This window comes from Cygnus olor, chromosome 2, assembly GCF_009769625.2.
Source record: "Cygnus olor isolate bCygOlo1 chromosome 2, bCygOlo1.pri.v2, whole genome shotgun sequence".
NCBI lineage: Eukaryota > Metazoa > Chordata > Aves > Anseriformes > Anatidae > Cygnus > Cygnus olor.
The window spans coordinates 84513198-84540765 of NC_049170.1; the positions used below are offsets into that span (position 1 = coordinate 84513198).

The window sequence follows — 27568 nt, forward strand, 5'->3', positions numbered from 1 at the left end:
CTTTTCTCCCAGATTACAAAATGTTTGATAGCATCAAATTTCAACTGCCATGACAGGAGAAAATAAGCATAGTTTTTTTGGACTGGCTAAAACACTGAATAATTTAAAATCTTAATGTACTAATGGTTTCTGCTGAAGAAAGATTTAGGTCTAATGGACTCTTGTGACTCCATAGTAGTATGTGTGTTTATCAATACATAGAAACCATTCTTACTTTCCACCACAGTTCTATAAATAAATACATGGTTTCTGGTTTGTATTAGCTAATCTTTCCACTCACACACACACTTGGTTCATTCATTTCCCAGAATATGTTTACATCAGAAAGAATCCAGTCCACTGTGTCTTTATGTATGCAAAATTCTCCTTAAATATTGTACTGGAAGAAGAGACTAAACATACATGTGCACACATGAAGAGAGGTATTCATCATATTTAAATATTTATTTCATTAGGAATATTAGCCTTTTCAGAAGGAGAGCAGCAAAAGGACATCCAGTCCAGTGTACTATGTCAGTTATATCAGATATATGTGTTTTACCTTAACAGTCTCCACCTATTGATATGCAGCTCCGTGTTATATGTTTTTGCATTACATTGGTTTGAGCAAGGGAGCCAGACTACACAATCTCCAGGTGTCCTTTCCAACCTCAATTATTCTGATTCTAGATATAATCATGAAACGTACTTGATATTAATATAAACATTTTTTCATGTGTTTGGGGATCTGTCAAATACTTCCATGAATTACAAGGAGAGCATTATTTGACTCAATCTCTGAAAGGAAAGATAATTCCAGGACAAAGAGAACTTGAACATAAGTGACAGATTTATCTACTTTAATTTGTTTTCAGAAGAGGATTTCATAGCTTAGAAGTGGGACAGGTTCCAAGATAGTCTCAGGGATGTTTAGTTTTAATATTTGAAATAAATATGTACTGAGGACGTATTTCAAACATTTTCAAAGATAAGAATATGCCTGTCAATAAATCCGAAAGCTAAGAAATATCCAATGTAATTGGTAAGAGTGTGCTTTGTATTAATGATTTTAAAAGATAATCTGTTTGGCGTAGTTTTTCTGCTATAAATTTCATACAACATTATTATTAATACATATAATATTAATACAAATATTTTTGTATTGCTGATTATATCTGATAAGGAGCTCAAATTTAAAGGAATGCATGGCTGCGTGATATTGCTGTTACTGCATTTCACTCAAAAGCTGATAGTATTTTTGCCATGTATATGGTCATACGTTATGCCAATAAAAACATTCTCTCTCCTTTCCTCATCTTTTTTTTTTACAAAATTGTCATGTATCTGAGTGGAATTTTTAGAAGCCATTTTTTAATGGCTCTTATGATATTTAAGAGCCATTGAGTTTAGTGATGCCATTTAAATAGAATATTTAGCATAATTGTCAAATGGAAGACCAGTGGCATATGCTAGTGCGTTGCATAAGATCCATCACTATCCTTCAGCTGTTTTACACTGGATTTAGTTCATAAGCAGGAATTTTTGTTGAGTATTTCAGCTAAGTCAAGTAATCTGGGAAACAGATTGTACCACAGAAATAACATGGCTAACAGGAGCAAAAACTTCAGTTTTCTTACACAGTGAAAACTAATGTTTGCTTGAGACGATGATAAATGAAGCCTCACCTCACTGCTCTTGCTCAGCTTTAGGAGAGCGAGATCATGCCAAAAAAGTATGATATATTTTTGGCAATTATAAATATTTCTTATGGCAATTAATTTTCTTCTTCCAGCACATTTTTCATTATTGTATTTTTGTTATGGGTTTGGACTTAAGCTTTGTGGTATTGGGGTCAGGGAACAGAATTGGGGTACAAGGTAGGAGTAGGAGTAAGAGTTACAAGTTAGGCTCGGGGTTAGTGCTGAGGGTTAGGATAAGAGCTTAACAAATGTGGTCTCACAGTCACTATTATGACTACACTGCCATCACCTGAACTGCCAAGAAAAATCTGAATAAATCTATGACTCAGCCATGAGCCCCAACAGGAAAAAAGGCCAACAGCCTCCTGGGCTGCATTAGAAGTGCTGCCGGCAGGTGGAAGGAGGTGATCCTTCCCCTCTACTCAACACTGGTGAGGCCACACCTGGAGTGCAGGGTCCAGGCCTGCATCCCCCTAGAACAAGAGAGACATGGGCATACTAGAGAGAGTCCAACAAGGGGCTGTGGAGATGAAGGGCCTGGAACATCTCTCCTGTGAGGAAGAGCTGAGACATGGGACTGTTCAACTTGGAAAAGAAGAGATTCAGGGGGTATCTCATCAATGTATATAGTACACCTGATGGGAGGGTGTAAAATGGGCAAAGCCAAACACTTTTTTGTGATGCCCACTGACAGGACAAGCGGTCATAGTTACAACTTCAAATACAGCAAATTCCATCAGAATATAAAAAAAAATGCCAACCTGACCTTGCTCTGAGTAGAGGAATTGGACTAGGTAGTCTCCAGGGACCCTGCCAGCCTTTAAGTGTTCTGTGATTCCAGGGTTTGTGTGGAAATGATTTGCATTGAGTTTTGTTTCATTTTTCTACCAGAAGTATCAGTGTCCACAGCCAAGCATGACTAAGCTAGGCACCTCATTCATGCACCTGTTTTACAGACTTAGCCCTTTGGGGAACAGGAACAGAGTTGGACTAGTCTTTCTGACATAAGGAACTTAGTCATTTAATTAATCAGTGAATGATGCTGGTAGTTTATAGCTGTCCTTGCATTTTATTCAAGATACAGGCTCTGAATTTCCTTCTCAAAATCTTGAAAAATCTTCAGCAATACCAAGAAGGAGAAAGAGCCTCCTAGACCAAGTTTGCAGATTTTGCAGCATAAGGCAGTAATTCAGCTCAGTGTACCAAAAGAATGTATAGAGGTATAATTCAGAGTTCACTCACTGTTTGATGTAGCAAGAGAAAAATAAATTGCCTCATGACTTATTCCTCTTAGGAGAAAAGTTACAGGATCTCTTAGATTGTGTGCTACTCAGGGTGCTCTTAGAGCAATATGTTTTATACATTATTTGGATTTCATAACTCAGGATTATTCTAGCAAATAATCAGAGTGCTAATTTTAATTAGAAGAAAATGCATATGATTAGCATGAGTATATGCAAAGTCATATATTTGTGTGCAAAATTTCTGAAGGTGACACTGCTAGAGGGTTGCTCTCGCAGAAGGAACATTATATTATGCAATTGTGATTCATCTTTTGCAGTGGAGCACTCTATCAAGAAGAAATAGTTTGCCTCTGGGAATGTTGCCCTCTGAATCTCCATTGGTTAGGAGGTCTGCATTGCATCTGAATTCTTGCCTGTTCTGACTGAAAGCATTTATTTTTCTTCTGAGTTTTTCTATTTGTTGTTATTGTTTAGTTTTTTCTAGCTCCTCAAACCTGAACTCCCATCCTTTCCCTGCAGTATGGATTGTAGTTTATATTCAGCCATCTGTCACTGGAGAGGCTGCTGAGTACATGTAAATCTTCCACTCTGACTCCCCCGAAGTCTTTCAGAGCACTCTGATTGTTTTGGATAGGGCACATGGAGTTAGGGAGCCAGATGGTCTCTGGCAAGTTCTTCTTTTCCCCAAGTCTGGAGAGAGGACACAACTACTTTTGGAAGACTTGCCTAATTGCCCTCTTCTTTTTGGAAGAAGCAGAGATCAGCCAAGGTTGCAGAGGTCTGGGAGAGATTAACTTGGAGGATGTAAGTGGTCATGGGCTTTGCCTTAAGCAGATCTCCATCCAACTTGATCTCCAAGAATGCACAGATGGAAGGTAAGGTATGGCCTCTCTGGCTCTTGCCCTGTGGGCAGCTGCATCTCCTCCTTCCATGTGTTACTCAAATGAAGGTGAGCAGCTGTGACTCAGGTTAAAAAAGAGCAGTAACTTAGTGACATTAAGCAGACTCAATGGGATGTCTGGAGCTGAGGTTTCTTTGGGAGCCACAATGGAAAATACTTGATCACCAGCTCACCTGAAGGTGCCATCTCAAGCTGTTACCTTGAAAGGAACAACAGTAGCACAACCCATAGACAAGTAAGATTGTCACCCCTTTGGCTCCCGCCTCCTGAGGAAGCACAAGCAGAACTGTGCTCTGGTAGAGCTGTACTCCAGTGGAGGAGTCTGGCCTGGGATTCATTTGTCACAAGTTCTTCAAACACAGCTATTAATGACCTGCACAACTAGGAAGAGCTGAGGGTGCTTTTTTTTTTTTTTTTTCCCCCCATGTGAGATGTAGAAACTGGTCCTGTCATGGTCCGAACAAAATATAATATAATATGCACTAGATAAGGAAGGCTATCGGATTCATTTTCGCCCTTACCATGAGAACACAGAGTTTAATTCTGCAGCATTCTTTCCTGCATATCTGCTGTATTGAGTCTTTAACTTGTAGTAGTTTCAAGTGAATTAACATATAAAACTAAAACATAATTTACTCTTTTCAAATTGCTGAGTTGTAAAGAACACAAAGCAACCTGTCAAGAACAGGATTACACTGAGTCAGAACATTATTATTATCTGCAAATTGAGTTGACCTCTACAAAATACCTAGCAAAAGTGAATACCTGTTCACTTTCTACATGACCGAAGTGAGAGACCCCATTTCTAATAAATGTATCTGTAACTTTATTACTATGGCAGACCTTTCTATGGTCTGCTTTAGTTACATTGATAAGTAGCAGTTCAACACACAAACAATGTGGCTACATGAAGTCTTTGCTAACAATTTTAAAACTGCAAAACAAAAGCAAATACTTTATTAGATTCTTACTCTTTCATGGATATAAATTGTGTTTGAAGCTTTTTAAAATATTTTTAAAACAGTTAGGACTTCTCCTCTTGACAGTCTTTTACGTGTTCTTTCTTTTCCTTTCTGTCCTTCTCCCAAACATTTACATCTGTGAAGATAGCATTAACCAGGGTTTTCTCATTAAATAAAAATTGTATTATTGTATTGTGCACACTAAAGTAATATGAAATATTGATAAGTAATCTAGGTGTTGTTATTTTGCCTCCATACACAGATTAATTATCTTAACTGCTCCAGGTAGAATTTTCTTTGTGATCATTTAAGAAATGTTTGAACATTACAGTAATTAAGGAATATATGGACATTGCAATATGACCTGGAGTGGTTTTGATATTTGTTAGAATTGTTTTTTAAAAACACTGTCATTTTACAAAGATATATATTTATTGAGCTAGCACGTTTTCATCTATGCATTGTATTTAATTTTGAATGTCATAATGTATCATGAGGTTTCATTTTGTTTTTATTTCTGTTACTGTTTTCACATACATCTCTAAACAGCAGAAGAATTTCTGTACATATCGCCATGATATATAGTATCTGCATATAAAAGCATGCAAAAGTAATCAGTCTTTCACACCATACAGTTTGGACAGATTTGTTCACGAGTTCCGGGTAATATTCTAGAACAAGTGAAGAAGAAGAAAAATAGTAGGAAATGAATAGGCATTGCTGCATGCAATGTTAAAGCAGAATAAAGTCTAGGTGGAATTCACCCTGGTTACATCGGTCTGTCAGAATCTTTGTCTGTTTTGGACACAAAGTAAAAACGAAAGTAGGAAAGAAAAGCTGGTGCTTTATGAATCCAATTTAATAACTTCTGACATTGGTAGACAGGCTCATTAATTTCAGTGGGTGGTGGATCAGGACATAGATCTTGAAACCTAAACTTATTTTTCCAAAAATAGATTACATTCTTATTTCTTCATTATGGCCTAATTTAAAGTCCCCTGAAACAGACTGTTAACAAAGTATTATCCTATCTCAGAAAATAATAAAGATAAAACTGAAATTCCACTCAACACTCACATGGCACTTTTCCTCTTCAAAGGACTAGAAATACTGATTAATCATAACATTAATTAAACAACTACTTTTTTTTTTCAAATTCAGCCTTTCAAAAGCTGTATTCTCAGCAGGGAGCAGGGAAGAGGATAGCAAGGGGCTAAAACCAGCTCAAGTAATCAGAAAACTTAGCCTGCAGCAATTAACTGAAGAATCACTTCCCTCTGCAGAATCTTTTTTAACTTGGGCTAGTGGAAAGATGAAAAGAAAGATGACAGTGCAGTCTAAACAAGAGAAATAAATCTGGTGGTGTGTAAAGGAGCGGATTAATTATCTATATTTGCACTACTTGGGTCAAAAGGTTGGCAAACAACTCCTTTCCTTGCCTTTTCCAGTTTGTAGGCCTAACAAGAAATGTAAACAAAATGAATTAAAACAAATTACTTGAGTGATTGTCCGCATGGACTCCACTCATTCAGGATATAAAAGTCCAGCATACCCAAGCAATGAAATTCCTTGCATCCAAGAACAATGAAGTCCGTGTCTGTCATTTCTGTTCCTATTCAAGTGGCAAAGCTAAGACTGTAAGGAAGATGGCCAAAGCTACATGCAAATCTTTTTTTTCTGACCAGGAGAGGGGGAACAACAACAAAAGCAGCAATATCTATGGCTTTGTGACAGTTTACCATAAAAAATGCTGCTTCCTTTGCTGCTTAAGATAACAAATAGAAGCTTGTTCATGGAGATTTTTCTCTTTCTGTAGTTGTTTGACATATCAGGTCAACATGTAATTAAGCAGGTCAAGCTAGACTTGAACTGACTCATTTTTATAGTCTCAGTATGGGTGAGACAGTCAACAAATTACCCTACGCAGCTTCCCAAATTCATCTTCCAAAACCAGGCTGCAAGTCAGAGAACGCACCTTGGAATGCCTGTGTATGATGGTTTGTTTGCTGACAGGGTCACCAGCATGAGGGAGAGGGGAGACAGGCTGCTTAGCTGTCTTTCACAACACCAAAGAACAGCAGGTAAAGGAAGGTATTGGGCATGAAAAAAAATAATCAGGATATAGCTCAGCATCGACCTGGAGGTGGTTTAAACCAATATGAGGAGAGAATGGAAAAGCCTGGCAGACAGGGTAGATGCAGAGATATACACTTAAATATCAACTATGCAAGAGACAGCAAAGGAACAGGAAAGCTTAGTGGTTAAGAACCAAAGGGCTGAGGAGTACAGTTCAAGTAAGAAAAATATCAGTCATGTAATAGAGGGGAGAAGGGGCAACCCTGCAAAGGTGAGTTGAAAGCAAGAAAAATGATCAGCCAGAGGGAGGTAAGAAATACATGAAATAGAAAAGTTAGGTTTCTGGAAACAGGGAAGCTGAAGGAGAAAGGTGGCTGAGTTAAAATGCTGCAACATGAAAGAAAATCTATCAAGGATCATGGATCTAAGAAAGCAATTTGTTGAAAAGCTGTGATTGCATTGCACCCTGTTGTGATTTCCCATGGCATGTTCAGGGTGAAATTACCACAGTGCTTCTCTTTTTTCTTTGTCCAATGCTACTAGCTTCTATACATACTGCTCTTCCATCCTTCTTATGCCTGTGCTCTTTGTCATTCCTAGTTCTCTTCATGCCATACCTTTCTCTTGGAAAAGGTAGAACCAGCATCACTAATCTTTTTAAAAAAGATAAAAGCTTCTATATTGGTTACTCTGTTAGATATTTGATTCTTTTACAAGCAAATCTCAATTGCCATTGCCAACACAGATATTGGTGGTTCGTGTGCTTTCATCACTATATGACAGTTTGAGGGTTTCTTGCCTGAAACTATCAAAGATTAATGTTCCTACTCCCTGTAGGGCTTTATATGCTATACTACCTATGGCTGAATTTATTCTTGATGAAAAGACACTAAAAAAAGAAAACCAATGAATGGTACAATGCGTCAGGAAGGGTATTGTTCCTCTTTGTTGTGGGCCATCCTGAATACGTCTTATATCTTGAAATCTTGCCGCCTGTCATCAGAAGTGGTGGAAAAGTGAAAAGTGCATATCATGCTTCTAAGGGGAAGAGAGAATCTGAGACCTCCACCTGATCTTTTGTTCCGTCTCAGCAGTCGTGAGCAAAGTGCACCTGGGTTCTTCGTGGCACAGGAGAGGGTGTGTGTGCAATGTTTTTTATTCTTTCTGTCTTCCGCAAAAATAATTTATTTCCACAGAGTTTTGAAATAACTTCAGATAAACATGCAAGGAGGTGAAATTTAGCATTGTTCTCTAGCTTAAAGCACCTTTTATCCCAACTTAATTGGCAGGCCAAGCTTAATATGAAGCAGCTAAACCAGTGGCTCTGGCCCATGCATTTCTGGGGTGCTCACTCAAACCATTCTAAGTGCCTGATCCTGTAGCACTTAAATCATCACTACTTCCTTTAAAAATGATGGAACAAAGATATTTTTTTCTCGATAGGGATAATTGCAGTACTATAATCAATTAGCTTTAAGAAGTTAAATGCCTTAATATGCATTCGCTCTGAAGTGCCAGAGATTACAAATACTTGTGTGCATTCCTAACATAAGATGGTAGGACTTGAGTACCTAAAAAGCATTGCTGACCAAGCATTAGGAGTGAGATTCGGGAGAGCCTAAAGATAAGCATTAAACATTAAAGACAATAGAGTATCCTACTTTGTCTCTAGCTGCCCTTCCAGAAGGCTGTTAATCTTCCATAGGTCTCCTCATTCTGTGCAGACATCTCAGGTGTCCAGGAGCACCTGAAATCACATTAGCTCTCTGTATTTGGACTCATGAATTTCCCCCAACTTGCCTAAAGATGGTTTTAGCTTTCCTTTTATGCCTTAATCCAAAAATGATCCAAATACCTCAGTTCTCTGACACTTGCTAGAAATGATGGGGCCCATGCTTTTTGGGTTCATGCTTTTCAGTCTCACTGCTCAGGACTTTTTCCACTTCCCTCATCCAATAACACTTCATGCACAATGGTTCTAGGAAGAAGAATTACCCTTCATCTTCAGGATTTGCTTCCTCTTCTGCCCCACAAATTTTACTACAGGTGTTTTTGCCCTAAGGCCCCCTCTGCCAGCATTTCTTATCTCTTAACTTAGCTTGCCTTTAGAGTCTTGATAGTTTTTCCCCTAAATGTTTCCCTGGCAGGAGAAAATCTGCCTATGAAAACCGATAAACCTTTGTCTTCTTAAATCATGTCTGATTCACTGCTGCTCTGGTGCCTAAATCCCTTTTACCAACAGTCTTATCCCAGAGTTTGCTACATGTTGTAGACCATCATCATTTCTTTGTGGGCTCTTCCTGCCTGCTTGGTTTGCGACACCTCCCTCTTGCACCTCACTATTCCACATCTCCACTGTTCAGGACAGGGACAAGATTCCTCTGGAACCATGACACCAGAACCCTAGGCACTTTTAGGTGCTACCCTAACGCTGGTAATGACAGTATCTGACAAGAGAAAGCATGGTATGCAAATGAATTATTTATCAAACACAGTAGTGGTATTTTTGCCACTGCTATCATGTGATGGATACACTCTAATTTATGAAATGTCAGTTGAATACACGGACTTGTGATCAGAATTTGTTCCGTAATAATTAAATAGACAGTTCGGGCACATTTATTAAATATTGATTGAAAGTAACAATAAAAGCTCTCCCAATAATCCTTCCGAAAAGGCCGTGAAATACTGAGGCTGAATGATCTTAAAAACGGATGTGGATGATGAAAATGCACAAAAGCATGGATACCTGGAAATTGAAATAGTGCTCGCATGTTAGAACCAAGAGAATGAAATTTTCCTATATTGTAGCGTTCTGATACCAGTAGTTCTGGGATAGGATATGTGTAGCATTGCAGTGCTACAATTAACTGCAATTAAAGGTTGGACTAGATGATCTTAGAGGCGTTTTCCAACCTGAATGATTCTATGATTCAATAAAATATGGTGGCATTTTGCTATTTTCTATTATCTAGCTACAAGGTGTGAATTCATGGGTAACTTTGAGGGGAAAAAAATCATGATGTATTACTTATATTAGAGCAGGCTCTACCTCTAGGACAGGGTTCTTAGTTTGCATTAATATGTTTGAGGTTTCTTTTGTTTTCAATATATTAATTTTCCTAGTCTTGTTCTCTCAATCCAGGAACCATGCCACAACTATACAAGGAATATGCCAATGTGTCAAAGTCATTTTTCAGAGATGAGTGAAATGGAAATGAAGTCAGTGGGGTTACATCAGCAGTGAATTTGGCTCAAGGAGCAATAGGGAAATAGTTCCAGAAGTGGAACCTTTTCTGCAATAATTGTGCTCTTGTTAAATCTACCAGAAGAATATTTATTTCTACTGATTTTCTCTGTAGGCAAAATCTTTCTTAGGACAGCTATCAGTCTGATCCTATGAAGAGAAAATTTCCTGAATTAAGAAATAGATGCATGTACTAAGGTGCTAATGAGACCTTATATGCAAAGGAAATATGTTAAATCTGTATTGCTGGCGTGTTTAGTAAGCAAACATTATCATCTTACATCACAGTATATGCTCCAGGAAGAATCCTGCTCTCCATATAAAACAGTGACGGGAGTTTTATCTTAGAAAAATAACCTGAAAGTCTGTAGTGTCAGATAAATGCTCTCCCGAACACCTATGAAGCAATCCCTTTCCTGTGGCAGTGCCCTCAAATTATGTCTATTTAATATTTTCTTTCTTTCTTTTACAAGTGAAATGGAACAAATAAGCATGATTTCTTTTTCCCTTGTCAAGCTAGTGGTTAAGTTTAATCATGTTATGTAAATCCTCTTTAAAAGTATTGAATCTATTTTGGGTCTTATAATGTGTAATGTTGCTCAAATAAAAAAATCAATTTATTTGTAGATCAAAGCCGTTCTATATGAACCCTGACGAAAATTAACAATGCCATTTATTTTTAATACCATTCTCACACACATCTTCCTCTCTTCCCCAGGACCCTCATGAGTTCTCCTTCAGCTCAGGGAGGCTTCTTGAGCCGCAGGTTGAATTCCCCAGTCCTCCTACTGGTAGAGCTAGACAAAACTTTGCCGACATTACAAGGCTAGTGTCCATTACACATTTAAGTTGGGTTTCAAAAAATGTTCTTAGTGTCGAAAAAAAGAATTCCAAATGCAAACACTCTGCAAATCTAACATGCAGTAATGCCAAAGTCAAGGCTTACAATTGTTGTCAGCTGTGTTGGGTTGATACAGCTGTAGCATTGCTTTCATTGGCTTTGCTCAACATTTGCACCACTCTAAACCAGCATAGGATTTCTTTTATAGGTAATGCTAAAAACATGAGTCTGCTACATGCCTCTTTTAAAGCAACAGGTACATAACTGAAATAAGAGAAGGTAACTGACAAATGGAAAAAAAAAAAAGATATGAATGTTGCACAGTAATTTATTACTTAACTAGATCTATTGTTTTAGAAAACACACTTGAAATGTGACAAGTTACTGTGGAATATTTTCTACAGTCTATAGTAAAGTCCTTAACTTTTACCTTATATGATGTAGCTGTATTAGAGCAAAGGTACTGCTTTTTCAATATAAGTACAGAGGTCTTGAATTTAATTAGTTACATTTTTTTATGGCTAAGGCTTTTTTTTGTCCCACACATTTTCAAACAGATAACGTAGTGTTCAAAATACTAAAATCAGAGAAAATATGTTAACAGTTACACTTGTTAATAGATCTTTAGACCATGTAAACAGTAGCTTAGTTCAACCTTACATCACAACCACTTCCCTGACCTTCTATCTGTTTTGCCACCATTTTCTGGTGAGTGTATGCAAGGACAGCTTGAGCAGTGTTTCCTGTTCATGCAGTCAGCTGCTTTATCTGGACATGTGAGCAGCTCTTGTGAAGGTGGAAACACTAGAGCCGCTCAGAATAAGGAATGCTGTACTGTCCCAGTGTTATACATTAACTACAGAAAGCCTGGTCTGCTGGTTTGATGTAGCTAATACTGATTTGGTCTTCTCAGGCTGAAGTTAATTGTGTGCGTGGCAGAAATATTAGAGCTGTTGAGCAGTAACACGTCCAGAATGCTTATACCGTGTTTGATTGTTTATTTTAGATTTCCTACTGAGCTTTTCCTGACAGCGCCAAAGCCTTTATTTATTGTAAGGAGAAGCTTGTGTGCCTAGGCATGTGCACCGGTATGAATGTTGCTGCCTGGGATACAAAGCCAGTTCCAGGGAGAAATCTGCTTGCGGCAACCATCCAGCTTTTCTTATACCCAGTGCTAAGGGACACAGTCGTTGGCTGCTAATGGGATTACCATGCAGTTCTGCCAGGGGACTCAGACTGCAATACTCCTGCACTTTACAGGAGAAAGGAAGATGGGTCTCTTCTGGGAAGGTATAACAGTGTAAAGCGGGGAGTCTCACTAATGTACTGACTGGGGGTAGACACTGCATTTAAAAGAGTAACAGCTACAATAAATCATGGTTTTGGTTTCTTGTTGGGTTGTGGGTTTTTTGAATGTTTATTTGGTTTGTTTGTTTATTTTTTATACACAAGTTTGATTTAGTATATGTTGCAGACTGAAGTAATCACTGTGAGCAATGAACAACTATTAATGTGTTCATGCTACATACAACAAACAGATGCAGATGTAAATAGCATTACAGGCTGTACTTGAACGGTATTTCTTATATTTGTAGGGCAAAAAAAGAATTGCAGTTTGCTCAAACAAACCATTCCTGAAAGAGAAAGTGGTGTTAACACCTGTACTGCAGCTGATACTAACTTAGTATTCCTGAAAAGCTAATAGTGCAAATGACTGATTAAGTACTAAATGCAAAGAAATAAAAATATTTGAGAACAAGATCTGTATCTGAATTGTAGCACACTGGTAGAATTCGAATCCCACTGCACACATTTTGTTCGTGATGTTATGATTTTATAATCGGTAAGGCTTTTGCATGATATAAAGTGAGTAGTTTCTAAGATCTCACATTACCACAGAAATCAACTTGATAGCTTCTAAGTTTAACATTACAGTACAAAGATTTTATTTTTCATCTCTCCTGTGAATATTGTTTGAAATGACTAGCTATATTTCTTCTACAGCAGGCAAAACTGTGAGAAAATAAAAATAATATAGTATTTGATAGGTAAAAGATCTGATTTACCTCTTAGGTCTGTTTTCAAATATGGACACACAATGGAATTCATGACTTCAGAATTAAGATTTTTAATAAGTACTCATATATACTAATTTATCAGAACTTTTTTAAGTTATCCAAAAAATCTGATTAAATTATCATATTATATACAATAATCATACCTGATTATGTCGTTCATAAAACATGATGTAGATTAGATTACTAATTACATTTATTTTTCCCAATTTTCCTGTCTTTTTCATCCTGAATGATGTACTCTTATGATGATTGCTATATGCAAATTCCTATCACAGCTGCACTGAAGGTGACTCAGAGTTGTTTCACTGACCTCAGCTACAACTTCATCAGGCTCTCACCCTCTCTGTTCTTGTCTTCAACAGATGAAAGACTGAGCTGCCATTTTCCTGTAGCAGTAACATCCTAGCAGTGCGTGAGGCACCTCATATAGCTGTGCTGGAACGTTCTGCTGCCAGTGCCAACCCTGCCCTACCTTCACACATACATATAAATAAATTCTCAGAAGCTTCTCATCTGTCATTTTCACAAGCAATATATGACTTTCTGGTCAATTTTAAGAAAACATTCTTTGTTCATGTAAATATGAAAAAAGTTTCAGTAATCAGCAGTATTTCTTTTTCACGTCTTCCGTTTAGTGTGACCATCTTAAAAATACATTGCTCCTTCCATTTTGAAATATTTTGAGTTCTGGAAGTTAGTGTTACATAAAATAGCTCCTTACTAAATATCGGACAGGAATATATGTCAGAAAGGCTTCCTTTCTGATCAGTACCACGCACGCAACTAAGGATGCGTGGAAAACCATGGTGTCATCTCTGCGCTGTGGCCGGTGCAATGTAGCACTGAATAACTGGTAAAGTCATAGGTACACCAATAAACATAGTTAAATTACTGCACATAGTATAAAACTAACCTGATACAGTGAAACTGACCCTTCAGAGAAGGCTTCTCAAACAACAATGTCATTGGCTTTGCATTCACTGTAGCATTTTTAAGAACTGATGCACATTTTATGTATAATTAGTTGAGTGATGAGTTCTGTGGTGAGAGATGAGGACTTGACAAGCTCTGTAAGTTACGGTGTTCAGGTTGTCATTATACATATACTTAGCCTTTATTATCGTTGTTTCATTCTCATAAGGACATGTTGTAGCCCATATCTGAAGTCTCCAACTCATGTAATATGGAAATATTAACAGAGGCCCTAAAGTGTGAAATGCTTGAACATGCAATTGTAAAAATGTGGCTTGCTCCAAAACAGTATCAGTAGCCAATTAGATTACATGCAATGATGAAAATGGTGCTAATACAGTCTTGCATGTTTTCCCTGTACCGTCACCCTTTTTTACTGTATCTACTGAATTCTCCCTTCGTTTTCTTTCAACAAAGGCAAGTATGCCATGAGGGATCTGGTCCACCGACTGCCAGGCGCTAACAACAGCAACAGCTCAGCAAGCAAGGCCATGTCTGATGACACCGTTACTGCCATTTGCTGCACTCTGCATGAAGTCATCACTAAAAACATGGAGAATGCCAAGGCCTTACGAGACGCAGGCGGCATTGAGAAACTGGTTGGCATATCTAAGAGTAAAGGAGACAAGTATGTTTTGCAAATCATCTTGCACCTTTTTTATCTCCAGTAGTTCTAACTAGTCCTTAATGTGTTTGCCTCCTCTGTGCAATCGTGAGTTGAATACTTTAGTTTCATCAAAAATCATGTGCCCAGTGTGAAGGGTGACAAGAAACAATGACAATAGCAAAACTCTCTGCTATGGTTTATTTTTGATGTACCATCAGCAGGTATGTGCAGTGTAAGGAGGACTAATTATCTCCAGTAACTGCTACCTCAAAGCACTTCCAGAAGATCCTGCTAAACATTAGGGACAGAGCTGTCAGACTGCACTCTGCAGAAGGGGTGACATGCAGGTAGAGGGATCCTGTGAAAGGAAGGGACATCACCATAGTTCTCTTACTGCTCCTCTTGCTCTGTGCATGAAGACTGTATAGTCACTGTCCCTCTTCACAGCATCCTTTTCCCAGCCACCACCAGCTTGCTGGTCAGGTGGGCTGTAGTAGAAAAATAGATCCATGGATTTCGTCAACACCTTGCTTCTGAGAGAGCATTAGGATAACTGCAGGCTACTTGGTGAGGCACCAAAACATGCAAAAAATCTTACACGACTGTGACATTGTCAGAGCAGCTATGGTTTCATCTTGTCTGTTTTCCTATGTACACACTCTTCATGAAGATTTCACTCTTTATCCTTCTTTTGCCTAAAACAGATAGCCTGGTTCTCATATTTGTCAACCCGCAGAAGTATAGTGCAATGGGACTATGGCAGTTTGAAAACAAAAAGCCTTCACTGTAGTGTACAAAACCTCCCATCAGTCCAGTCCACCTGCTCGAAGCTGTCATCACACAGGCTACTGCAGCATCAGAGCTCTAAAAGAGCCCCACAAAGCCAGGCCACAACCTGAAGGAAAGATTTATGCACCCTACATTTGGTATGAGAACTTATGCTCGCCTATGTGATCGGAGCATTGCCAATATAATCACATTTCTTTTTCTCTATTGTCACTCTTTCTTTTCATACCAAATTCATTACTGAAACATTCTCACATGCTAATTGCAAGGGGTAAAAAGCAGTAGAGTAACAAAGTATTTGATTCCAGTTGTGGGAGCTCCCCATGCTCTGCTGATCTATTTACATTTGCATTATTTATTATTACTATATCTATTTAAAATTTTGATTTATTTTTGACAGATCAAGTGTATAGATTGCAAGCAGGTTCATATCCATTTCTCTTAAGTTGAATGTGTGTCTCCTCAAAATAATACATTTGTCTACCTGTTCATTATCTGGTATAGATTATTAATACCCATCGAGTCTGGGATTTTCAAAGTATCATGGGCAGTTTTAGGAGGATCTAAAGGTATAGTTCTCAGTTTAAGTATCACTCATAACTTTGAAAGACATGTCTATGTTGACTGAAAGTATTTAGTCCAGGTAGTTTTGAATAATTCTAAAATGCCCTCCAAAATTGTGATATTTATCCCTCATTTAAAGTACTTTGAGTTGCATTGTTACTGTTACAGGTTACACAGGTACAGAACAAGAAAACCTGTCAACTCACAGCTATAATCATGCTCATCTTAAGTGAAAGTTTCATTTTTTCAACTTTCAGAAATGTTTGGTATTTTGCACCATTGCTTTAGTTTGCTTTCTTACAGGTAACTCATTGTTTAAAAATCAGAATTGCTAGTTGTTGGACTGGTAGCAAATTCTGGTATTCTCAGTTTAATACAGTAAAACACTTCAGCATGAATTTGTCTTGTCTAGGATGAAGCATCTGTACCTGCAAGGACAGGATACTGGTCTGGCCATGCATCCTGGTGGCAGTGTAGGACACAAACGTACCAGTGCCGGGAGTGGTGGACTGGCCCCACTAGCCTTTGGAACATGCCCAGGGCTTTAGCATGCTCCCAGCATGAGACAGCATGAGCAGACCGGTGTTCATAAGGTCATATTGGCCAAATTCAGGTCTTCACCTAGCTCCTGTTTCTCCTCAGTACTCGCAGTATGGTTGGCACACATTTTCCTGGCTACTCCATGCTACCAGCACCCCACTAGCCAGTACACCTGCGAGTATAATAAAAACAATTGTGCTTGAAAGTGTTTATCAAATTCCTATTTATTCACCAATTACCCATCTATTGCTGTACTCTGGGTGGGAAATGGCAGGGGGAAATCCACCAAATAAACATTGTGTTACCAGCTTTACTGTCAGCCTCCCATTGGCCCTTCTCAAGGGTCACAGTGCACCAGAGCCTCACCCTTAAGAAAGCTTGCTGCCCAAACCAGTAACATATGCTGCAGGTTTTCAGGTTTTCTCTTTGGTTTTGCAGTCCTTTTACCTTTTCTGAGGAAAATATGAATCTCCTCAACGTCAGCCTCAAACCCCATCAATCTTCACTTCAGAATTTGGCCTTTGCAAGCTTTTCTAGCACTCTGCTGCTTTATATGTACTACTGGTACAGCATGAGAGCTTAAGTACACAGTATATGCTCCTTGTATGGGCTGTGTTATCCTCCTGGTCCCCTTCTTTGCGACCCTTCTTCACTGAGCTGCATACGCTCAAGTGTTGTTGTTTTCTTTTTCTTTTTTTTCTTTTTTAATTACATATCCCAAGAGGGGTATATGACTAACTGATTCAAACAGTAGCTTAGAGCCTATTTCAAAACCTTTTTGAAGAGAAAGTTCGCATGAAGTTATGCATGGTTTTTAACATGACATACATTAGATTGCCCTCATGAATAGCATGGTGTGTGCAAGATACAAGTCCTAACTGGGAATCCTGATGAAATTTGCCATGACTTTTTATAAAAGGTTGCATTTCTGCATCTTGACTGCTCTGCAGCTTCAAACGTGGTGCTCATCACCCATCTAGTGTTTCTTCTGGCCACTGCTGAGAGATGCTTAATGCTTTGAGCACGCTGTAGTGACTTAAGTTTGGCCACATAGAGGAAGAAACTCTGGCTCTAAATTCTTCTCCTCTATGCCAAAAGTTGTAGCCAGAACATCTTAGATGTACATAATGCCAGTTGGTTCCTCAACAGTTTTCATGTTGCTACCTCTGCCATTCCTCTAATTATGCTCTCAGCATGAATCCTTGTTCTCAGTGTGCTGATCAACACACATTTTCCTCCTCACTGAATAATTAGTACTGTAGAAATAACATGTATTGCCCTTGCTTAAAAACACATTGCTCTCCAAGATGCCAACATAAGGTCTTATGGTACATTGATAACACAACTTTAATTGTGGGTTTAAATCCATAGCAATGCACTTGAAAATTTGGATGAATAAAGTCTGGCACTTAACAGTCTCTTTCTCACCCTTTCTCTCTCTCTTTCTCTCTTTCTTTTTAATATATGTATGTAACAGGCATTCGCCAAAAGTGGTGAAAGCAGCATCTCAGGTCCTCAATAGTATGTGGCAGTACAGAGACCTGAGAAGTCTCTACAAGAAGGTAAGGCCTGGGGTTTTTTTCCAGACTTGTCATCTTTCACGTGGTTACCTGAATCTGGGGGCTGAGAGACTTTAGACCAAAACTTTTATATGAACTGGAAATTCACCTAGAGTTTAAAATTCCAGAGACTTGGAGATGTGTTTTTTTCCTGTTTCTAATTTTAACATACGAATACCTTTAAAAAAATGTGTGGTGGTGAAAAGAGGCTGTGAATTTAATTTTCTAAAGAATTCATGCAGAAAATGCTGGATCTGGCAGCTCTGCAGAGTGAAGTCCTCTGCACGCTGAACAAACCTGTGCAAGCTCTCCTGCTCTATCTTTCCTTGTTACGCCTCCCCACAGTGTCCTGAGGAGGTTACCAGATTTCCAGCCCTTCAGCTCCCAAATTTCCTCATGAGATTGCCAACAAGAGTATCTGAAGGAGTGGTGCTTAGGTACTTATGGAGCTCGACTGAAACTTGGTGGCTTCATCACTTCCAATCAGCTGGCAGACAGTAGCACCATATACTTAGTTTTCGGACAGCCAATAGAGAGCACCATATGATTCCCACCAGCCCGCTAACCTCTTAAAAATGAATTGCAATGCTGGTAATGATCCTGTGAAACAATTTCTTGTAGCATTTTTTTTTTTTTTTAAGTGTCTACCTAGTAAATGACAAAATATCAAGTACTTTTTACTGAATATTTCCAAAGTGAATTACAGTATGGTTACAGTGTGACTATACTGACAGTGCAACTATCAGCCTGCAGACTTAGTTATCAAAAGTCTTCTTACTATGTGGAGTTTCACACCTGATCTAACTGATATTTGTAATCTCAGCAAAGAGAGCTAAGGTTTCATCTGGAAGAAAAGTTCAGGTCCTGGTTAAGACTGAGATGTAAGCAAGGGAAGGTTCACAGAGGTGTAGTCCACACTATGTGTGTTTTGCACAAGGAAATCACTTAGCTATGTGAAATTTATGCACCAAATCTCAAGCTGGCTGATGCTGATCTTCTGCTTGAAATTCTATTCGTCTACATGGCTCATATCTGACTTGTGTCAGTCTGAGAAGCACAGAAGACAGTTACTGAGTTACTCCCACTGTTCACTTCCATTAGTTTCAGTCACCCTTGGCAGCCCTAGGGATACCCTATGTGCAGACGTTCCAAGTAATGACCGGTACTCAGTTGTCCCATTGAGAGGTGGAAGTAAACATGAGCTAAAGTAGGCTTTTCTCGAGGCAAAGCAGTAACACACTTGAGGTGCGCATAGCCTGACTTCTGGGCATGTGGGAGGCTGCATGGTAGAGGATGAACTTTACTGCACCATAATCTCTTAGAGGTTTGTATAATGTCGGGCTCATTTTTTGCCTTCTGGCTTTATGTATATGCTGTGATGGAAAAGTGATTTCTGGGGTTGCTCCATGCATGAGGTAATCTATATGCTGTATGGCCTTAGAGTATGCTGCTACCTAAAGGACATTCTGTTGGCTGCCAATGCGAATTTGCCAAGTAATGTACTTATATACCAGGCATGCTTGGGTACTAAATACCTTGCATGCTTAGAAGAACATTTTCTGAGGCTACGAGTACAAACTTGTGGTATGGAAAATAGGGTAGGCTAGCCTTTGAGGTAGGTTCCAGGATATTCTTAGCAGACAGACTGATTGTATATATTCTCAGGAAGTAATTTAAAAATCACTGTACTAGCTAATTCCTACAGACTTAACAAAATCTTTAAATGAAGTTCAGTCTCTGCAATATTCCTATATGTTAATATGTCCATATATATGCTGTCAAGCATTGTATAAATACAATTTCTTGTATTCAAAGTGTTCAGATAGTTAATTTAAGATTCTTCTGTTTGTTAAAAGACGTGCTAATTTTACAAAGTCATAATATTTATTAAATTTGCCTGTAGTAGACCGATTGTTTTGCTGGATATCTGTGTTTCATGACTGTTGGGAAAATAGTGTTTTTTTAACTGGAAAATTACAAAAGTTTGCATTGTACTAGTAATCAACTAGTTATGCAATATAAGTATAGCTGGTCAATAGAATCTTTATTTTGTCCTACTAAAATACTTATGCTGGTAAAAATGAGTGACCATACAGCTGGCAGTATATGATCAGCACTTTGCAGTATCTTGCAGTTGCACAGCCTTTTTGAAGTGCAGGAAAATCCCAGTGCCTAATCATCAGCAATTTCTTCCTATGTGTTGAAGTATCTATACAATTACTTTCAAAGAATTGGTGGCATAGAGAGGCACAATTTAGTACTGTGATAGAGGCAAATTACAAGTATCACATTGCATGTAAGAAAAAGCAACAGCACTTACCTTACTGTTTGAGAAACAGCGTAGCCAAATAGTTTGAATTGTGGTATGTTTTTGAGCTATATGTTTACAGTAGAGTAAATTAGGAGAGGTAGAAAGAATAAGAGCATTATCCTTTGTATTAATGGGTAAAGAAGGTGATATATGTTTACTGCTAATACAATAATAGTTGATAGATTTAGTCCAACTATATGACTGCATCAGAAAAAACATCAAAACCTCAAGCCCCACCACATCATGGGTAAGCAGCTTCAACCAAGACGACATTGTATGCCTGTATGGTGAAATCTAAATTAAGCAGCCTCTAAGGAAGCTGTCAAGTTCGGCTGTTGCACACAAAATAGCCAAAATTGACAGATTTCAGGGTGCCAGCTTCAGTTATATTGCTGAAAAGAATACTTGTGTGCACAGATTTTATTGTGCTGCTCGGTGTCTGACCAAATTGCCTGTTTCTCTGGGCCATTCAAAGCCAAAAACTGCAAAACTTGCAGCAACTGCAGTGACTCCATTAAGTTTATTGACCAAATCAAACAATATGCCCTGTCTCAAGGTGTTAGTGTATTTGGCTAAGAATACAAAGAATATCTTTAGAGAAGATACTCTCTAGATTTTTTACCCTGAAAAATGCAAAACTCTTCTACAAATCAGTGAGACAGAAGGCGTGGAATATTAAAACTGGTAAACCAAGTTAAGCAAGGGATTTAAGTGTTTCTGGAAGGAGAGTATCAGGCTATCTCCTATGCTGTGTTTGAACAGAAAGGCAGAGCAGGTGGACAGAACAAACCCCGCCAGTAACACAGCTCCCATAGTCGAGAGCTCAGAGTTCTGGCACCCAGGAATCCATCTGCTGATCCTGCACTCAGTGAGAAGCCCCTATTCATTTCCTAGGACCTTTCCATAAGGCCTCAAAAGCAAGATCGGGAACTTTTGCAGCCAACTGAACTTTCCTGGGGAGACAGCTTAACTAGTCTGCAGCATCCATTGTGTTCTGGGCTTCCCAAGATTTTGTAAAACAAAGACTGAAGGTGTGTACGTTGCTTTTGTTCAGCTGTTTGCTGGATCAGGAACATCGTGTCCATTTATTAATTACTAATGTAAGAGGAGTTGCACTTCTCTTTAGACTGTTGGTTTTTCTTCTCAAATAGCTCTTTGTTCACTAAAACGCTTGCTCAGGTGGAAGCTGTAGCTTTTCTGGCTCAGGAGAGTGATGGGTAGATTTCCCACAGCTGGAGCTGCAGTTTCAGTTTCTACTTGGAAAGCTCTAAGTCCACCATAACTTATGCACTGTGTTTGCAGAGCTGTGTCACACTGACAGCTTCTATCCAGTGCACTAGGATTTGCAGTTAATACCTATGGATTGGCTTTAATGGGACGCATAGACTTGTTAGGCTGGGCTGGCACAGAGAAAATACAGAAGCTAAATAGCATTCAGATCTGTGAGAGAGGACGCAGTGTTCACTGTCCAGTGTAGGCTTGTGCTTTGGGAAAAAAAGAGAATATCACTCTCTGGCATAGTTAATTTGGCACTAACCTAACACAGTCCAAAAAGAAAAAGTTGTAAAAAGCATAAGTGTTTTCAGTCCTGAAAAGACAGAAAAAGAGCTTGACAGAACAAGAGGAAGCAATGAATTTAGTCTTGAAGTGAAGGAGTTGCCAGATGTCTTGCAGTTGCTTTCATCATGGTGGAGTTCTCAAGAAATAGTGTTTAGTTTGCTGACCAACAGCTGAAACAGAAATCTAACCTGAAAACTTCCCATGTAGAGGAAAACATGGTTCAATCCCAAGTAAGCAGTGTTTAGATGATTCAGTGTGATTAATTTCTAAATACCACTAAAGCTTAGCAAGTAACAAAGAAGTGATCATTGCAGTTTTTCATCAGTAGATGAAGTATTTTCTTCCAAAGAGTGACTTTAATGTCATGTCATTTTTAAACTTTGTTCTCTACAAGCAGGACTTAACATTTTCCTAATTGATCATTTATTTTATCTGTGTCTGTTTTCAAGGGTCCATCCCTTAACATTTAAAATCTGCTTTTCAAAAGTTCCTAATGGTCACAAAGCCCACAGCCAGAGAGTGGATCAGTGGCTCAGCACTTAATGTAACACAGGTGGGGTAGCTGCCCAGCTTGTTCCTGTGCTTGAGATGCATGGGACACCCCTCTTCTTGAACTATCTGGGCAGTTAGCGAGAGAAGTAAGTGCAGCTTAGTCTCTGGAGAGAGGTCCTTATGATTGGGCACCCAAGCAAGGCAAAAGGAGCTACTGTGGTGATTCTTTAAAGGCACCTATTTCCAAGTGAGGAACGCCAGACCTTGCTCTAGTCTTTAGTGTAGTTAGCTGGCTGAAGATGTGGGGACGCCCTGGAAAACCCAGATGTGACTATAGAAGAGCAGACTTCCATTAGCTGCAGACGGTAGACTATTTATCTCAATATTCAAGAAAATAACCAACTATTCTTGAACACAGATAGCTTGTTAAATTGCATGAGGAAATTTGAGCAAAAGGGTTGTGCAAAAAGGGAAACTAAATAAGCTTAACATGAAGGAAAAATTATTAGCCTAAAACAAGCTTCAATTAGTATTAAATGCATGTAATATTAAAAAGCTGAAGGACTTGTCAGGAAGAATATGTTTTCTATTAATTGGTTTGCTTTGCCTAATCACTTATGCTCCAGCAAAATATCTGTTTACATTCTCTCATTATGTTTACATTTACTCCATCTTCCAAAATATAAGTAGAGATCACAAAGAATTTGTAGAAATGATTTTTCTTTTCCATTTATTATCATAGGTTTCTGTTCTGCATAGAATAATAGAAATGCTTGTCCTATTCAGCTACTATATGAAAAAAATACATCCAATTACTTGAAATGAGGAGGCTGTTAAAGGTGGTTGTCCTTCAGTGTGTACCATGTCATTTACAGCAGGAAGAGTATTGTGATAGGCATTTAATGAAGTCAGAGTAATCACTCTGAAGATGGCCTTGTCTGTCATTGGATGGAAAAGATATTTAGAATTGCCTGAAGCCTTAAAAGCTGTTAAGCCAGTCTGGATCTAGAAGAAGACACTCTTTTCATGTGACTTTCAGAATAATAAACCGATGACTCTGTGAGAAGGTCCTTTGTTGCTAAATGTTCCATGAAAATTGCCAGCAATAAACTTCAAAACTCTAGGCAAGGGGTTTTAAAAATCTAAAGTCCTTTATTAAAATACACCTATTCACCCTTTAAAAGTATTAATTGCATCATGCTATCTTGTAGACTTGGAACACTTCATTTGGATTTTCTTCTGGCAAGGTTATCATCAGTCAGACATCCCCCCAGAAGATGCTGTCTTTAGGCAAAATTTGTCTGGTGGAAAGGTCTGTGCAGAACTTAAACCCTACATTAAGGTCTAAATTTCAAATCCAGAACAACAAAGTTCCTCAGAAAAGTGGCTTGACTTGAAGGAGCTAACTATTCATATTGTCAAATTGTTCATGTGCTTATGTATTTTCCTGTACTGATCTTTCAGTGGGACTTAATGTATTTCTATAAAATCAAGAAGGCCTTTTCAGATGAATGTATGTCACCCTTTTAGAAAAAGGGTGGATTAACTTAAGGTAAACCCCTGCGCACACTGTAATATAAAACTGGATTATCTTTACAGAGAAGGCATTGTCTAGAGCCCATTTTTATATTAACTATGAAAATGCAAGTACCTGATTAATAAATGATTGACTGATTGATTGATTTATGGCAGTGGGCGGCCCCAAGCTTCAGTGTGGCTGAGGACAGAGGATTTTCACCAACCCACCACTCTGGGTCATGGCACGCTCAGCATACTCTCTCCCAGAGCCGGGAAACCAGAATCTATTCCCCAACCCAGGTATTCTGGCTGTCAGCTGACCAGTGTTGAATTGTTATGTTTAATGCGTACTGAGATTTGTACCCAAAAGAGTTCTACAGACGATGTTTGAATCAAAAGTAGAAAAACCTACTAGAGAATATATTTTAAAATTATACATTTTAATGTACTGAAGTCTGTAGTTTCTAGACTGAAAACTGCTCACTTCACTGAAGGAGCAATCTCATTCATTTCAGCAGTGTGAGTAAGGTATGCAGAGTTTTGCTTTCTCTCAGGACAGCGTATACCAGAGAGGAACAAGTGGAGTCCATTCAGTTCCCTTTCAGTCATCCAATCATTTATGTAACTTATTTTTTGATTGTCAGAACCTTTCAAACAGAAAGGCAGATATTGATAACCAGTGTGTTGCAATAGCAGATTAAGTTTATCAAGAACTTTGCTTTCTTTTCTGGTCCAGTGGCATCTTTAAGAGAAAAGCAATAGCTAGGTATTTCAGTAAGAGGATTCTAGGTGAACTAGTATAGCTACAGGAAAATCAGTGTGTCCAATAGGCAATGAAATTCTTAAAGTGCTAATTTTCAAATTCTCTGTTAATAAAGAACAAGGGAGAGTTCCTTCAGCCTTAAGTGCAGTGAGAATTAGCACAACTGGGCATTTTTAGTAGAGGCATTATTTAAGTTAGTTATTAAAATTCCATTTCCTTAACCAGTATAGCCTTTTCTTTTTCTCCCAATATTTTTTTGAATGAAGTGTGATTCTGTGGCATTACTTCAAGAACAAAATAGTATCTTCTATATATGTGTGTGACATTCAAGTAAATCTATGTAGAAACCTATATATATATGTATATATTATTTCTGATAAAATATTTAGAGAAAACAGGAATTTAGGTGTTTTTGCTGGTAACACAGGACACACTGGTTATGCTATTTCTTTCAGTTTATTTTTCCTCTACTAAATTTACCTGGAAGAGAGAAGACATCAGGAGATCTCGTTGTAATACCTCAGGCATAAATATCTATCAAGGTTAGGGTAAATCCTTTAATCTCGTATGTTACAGGAATACGATTTTTTAAATGCCCAGCATTTCATCATGGTGTGTGACATTCCTTTATTATGTTGATCAGGAATTAAGCAAATTCCTAAATTGATATTAAATAAAGGAAACGTGAAACATTCATGTGGAATTAACTTATTCAAGCATTTTAAAAACATCACCTGAGTAATTCTGGGAAATACAGACCCTATAAATAATATAGCAAAAAAAATTATAGTCTTCAAATACACACTTCCTATTTCAGTCTTTCTTACGTAAAAAGATGTTGCTTTTAAATACTTTTAAATGAACATTTTAAATGTGGCTTTTTATCAAATGGCAATTCAGTTAAATAATTACGAAATTGTCATTGGTTTGAGTACCAGAGAAAAATTGGTATTACTGATTTTTCTGTTTGTGATTTGAATTATTATTAATTCTACATTTCATGCTGTATATTAGCTTCCAATGTTCATGTAAGATAGGTTTGCCCTTCCCAACACATGTGCAAATATGAAGTATTTCTTCATTAAAGTGAAGACACATTTCCTATTTCACAGACAATAAGAAGTAGTAGCTGCAGGCCAAAGAATTACCTGTTAATCTTTTCACAATCTTTCTTAGAGACAAAAGACACTTTAGTGGAATGATAAGTTAGTCTGGAATTTTGTTTTTCTTTTTAGCTTGATACTATTTTTTCACCACGATTAGAACTAGGCTGCATCACCACACCTTATAAACTTACCATTTGACTTAACTCCTCTTCTGATTGCATATGCCATCCCAGGGATTGATTTTCTAAGAGTCGTTGAAAACTGTCAAGAAAATTTTAGCATATGTGTTTTTTTCATTGCTGGTTTCCTGCTTAAGCAATATACTGTTTGTCTCCACAACAGAAGTTTACAAAATTTCTGAAATTTAGCAAGATCATTAAGTCTAAAGAGGAAATTTTTCAGATAAATTGAGCTGAACTATACAAGTAAGAACTTTGGGATATGCAAAAGTATTCACTCATGGAAAAATGGTATATAAACTGTTCTTGAATTGGAAAAAAAAATGAAAGGAGGGAGATTCTCGGCATCTAGCATAACAGAAATATAGTGTCTTTTCACCTAGCTGTTTTATCATGATTTGGCAAATTTTTAAGAACAGTTTAAAAAAAAGTTGCATTTATACAGCTAAAGTATTGCAAGATGTGAAGTCAAACTGAATATTGTTCAGATTTTATTTTAATGCCAAGAATTGCCATTTCCTTCATGCAGCTGAGCAGATAATGTTCTGATTTTCCTGACTTAGCCAACATATCAAGTATTGTTTTTCCTAGTTCCTTTCACCCCTTTGGAATTCTTAGCAATACCAGACAATGCTAGAAAGAGAAGGGGCTGCCATTATGTTGTTGCAAATTTTTTTTATTTTGCATGACCTAAAGTTACTGTTACCTTTGACAATATATGGAATACCCCCTATTCCTTACTTTGTAGGTAAAGAGTACTGTGACTAGGACAAAGCTCAGCATTAGCTGAATAACAAAAGGGAAGCATATTCTAGCCTAGTTCTGTGCTGAATTCTACTTCTAGCCTTTACATCTGTACAAAGAGGGTAAAAAATCTTTCAGAATCCAAAATGCTAACAATATTACATATATGGTGATGACAACACATGATGGAGTATCAAAACTTGTATTCTATTTCAGTCTTTAGAGGGAGATATTTTCAAATGTCTTATGCTTCTGAATTCCATCAGATTTACTGTGTAATAGACTTCATTTATTTTTATAATTTTGTATTTGTTAAATTCTCTGTGATATTCCTCTCAAATGTTTGTTTCCAATGCAGTATCATGTACCATTCCTTTAGTCATGTTTCACTTATTTCAGTATTTGTTTCTTTGTAAAACATTCTATGTTTACTCCTGTATTTTAAATGTTAGCAATGAGATACAGTCTATACTCAATTGAAGATTCAATACTGATGATAGTATTTTCATGAAAACCATCCTGTGTAGCTAAAGCCAAACTTTGCCTGTCCTTACATTATTTTGGTAGAGGCTCTTTTACTGAATGGTATTCAGAAAAATCAAATGTGATTACTAAGATCAGTTAAAGCAAAGTTAATCATCCCAGTCCTTGCAAATACACATATATCTGTGCGATTACATATCTGATATGTGCCGGTAAATATCTGTATGTGCATATATCTGTGTACTTGAACGTGTGTATGTAAAATGTACTCACAACACAGCATGGTCTTAGAAGATGCTGCCTTTAAGCATGATGTCTGAACAGAGAGACTGGGAATTCCTAAAAGAATAAACCTT

The 27568-nt window shown here is 37.8% G+C and overlaps 1 protein-coding gene across 10 annotated transcripts in view; it reads left to right on the forward strand.

Annotated features, from left to right (window-relative positions):
* CTNND2 (catenin delta 2) overlaps positions 1 to 27568 on the forward strand; it is a 646797-nt gene that overhangs the window by 592148 nt on the left and 27081 nt on the right. For 7 of the 10 annotated variants that reach the window (XM_040548193.1, XM_040548191.1, XM_040548194.1 and 4 more), the window contains 3 exons: positions 14418 to 14628; positions 17975 to 18059; positions 24112 to 24237. In XM_040548193.1, the coding sequence (XP_040404127.1) occupies positions 14418 to 14628; positions 17975 to 18059; positions 24112 to 24237 (422 nt within the window). The remainder of the gene's footprint in view (positions 1 to 14417; positions 14629 to 17974; positions 18060 to 24111; positions 24238 to 27568) is intronic. The other 3 variants (XM_040548196.1, XM_040548197.1, XM_040548199.1) reach the window with 1 other exon arrangement.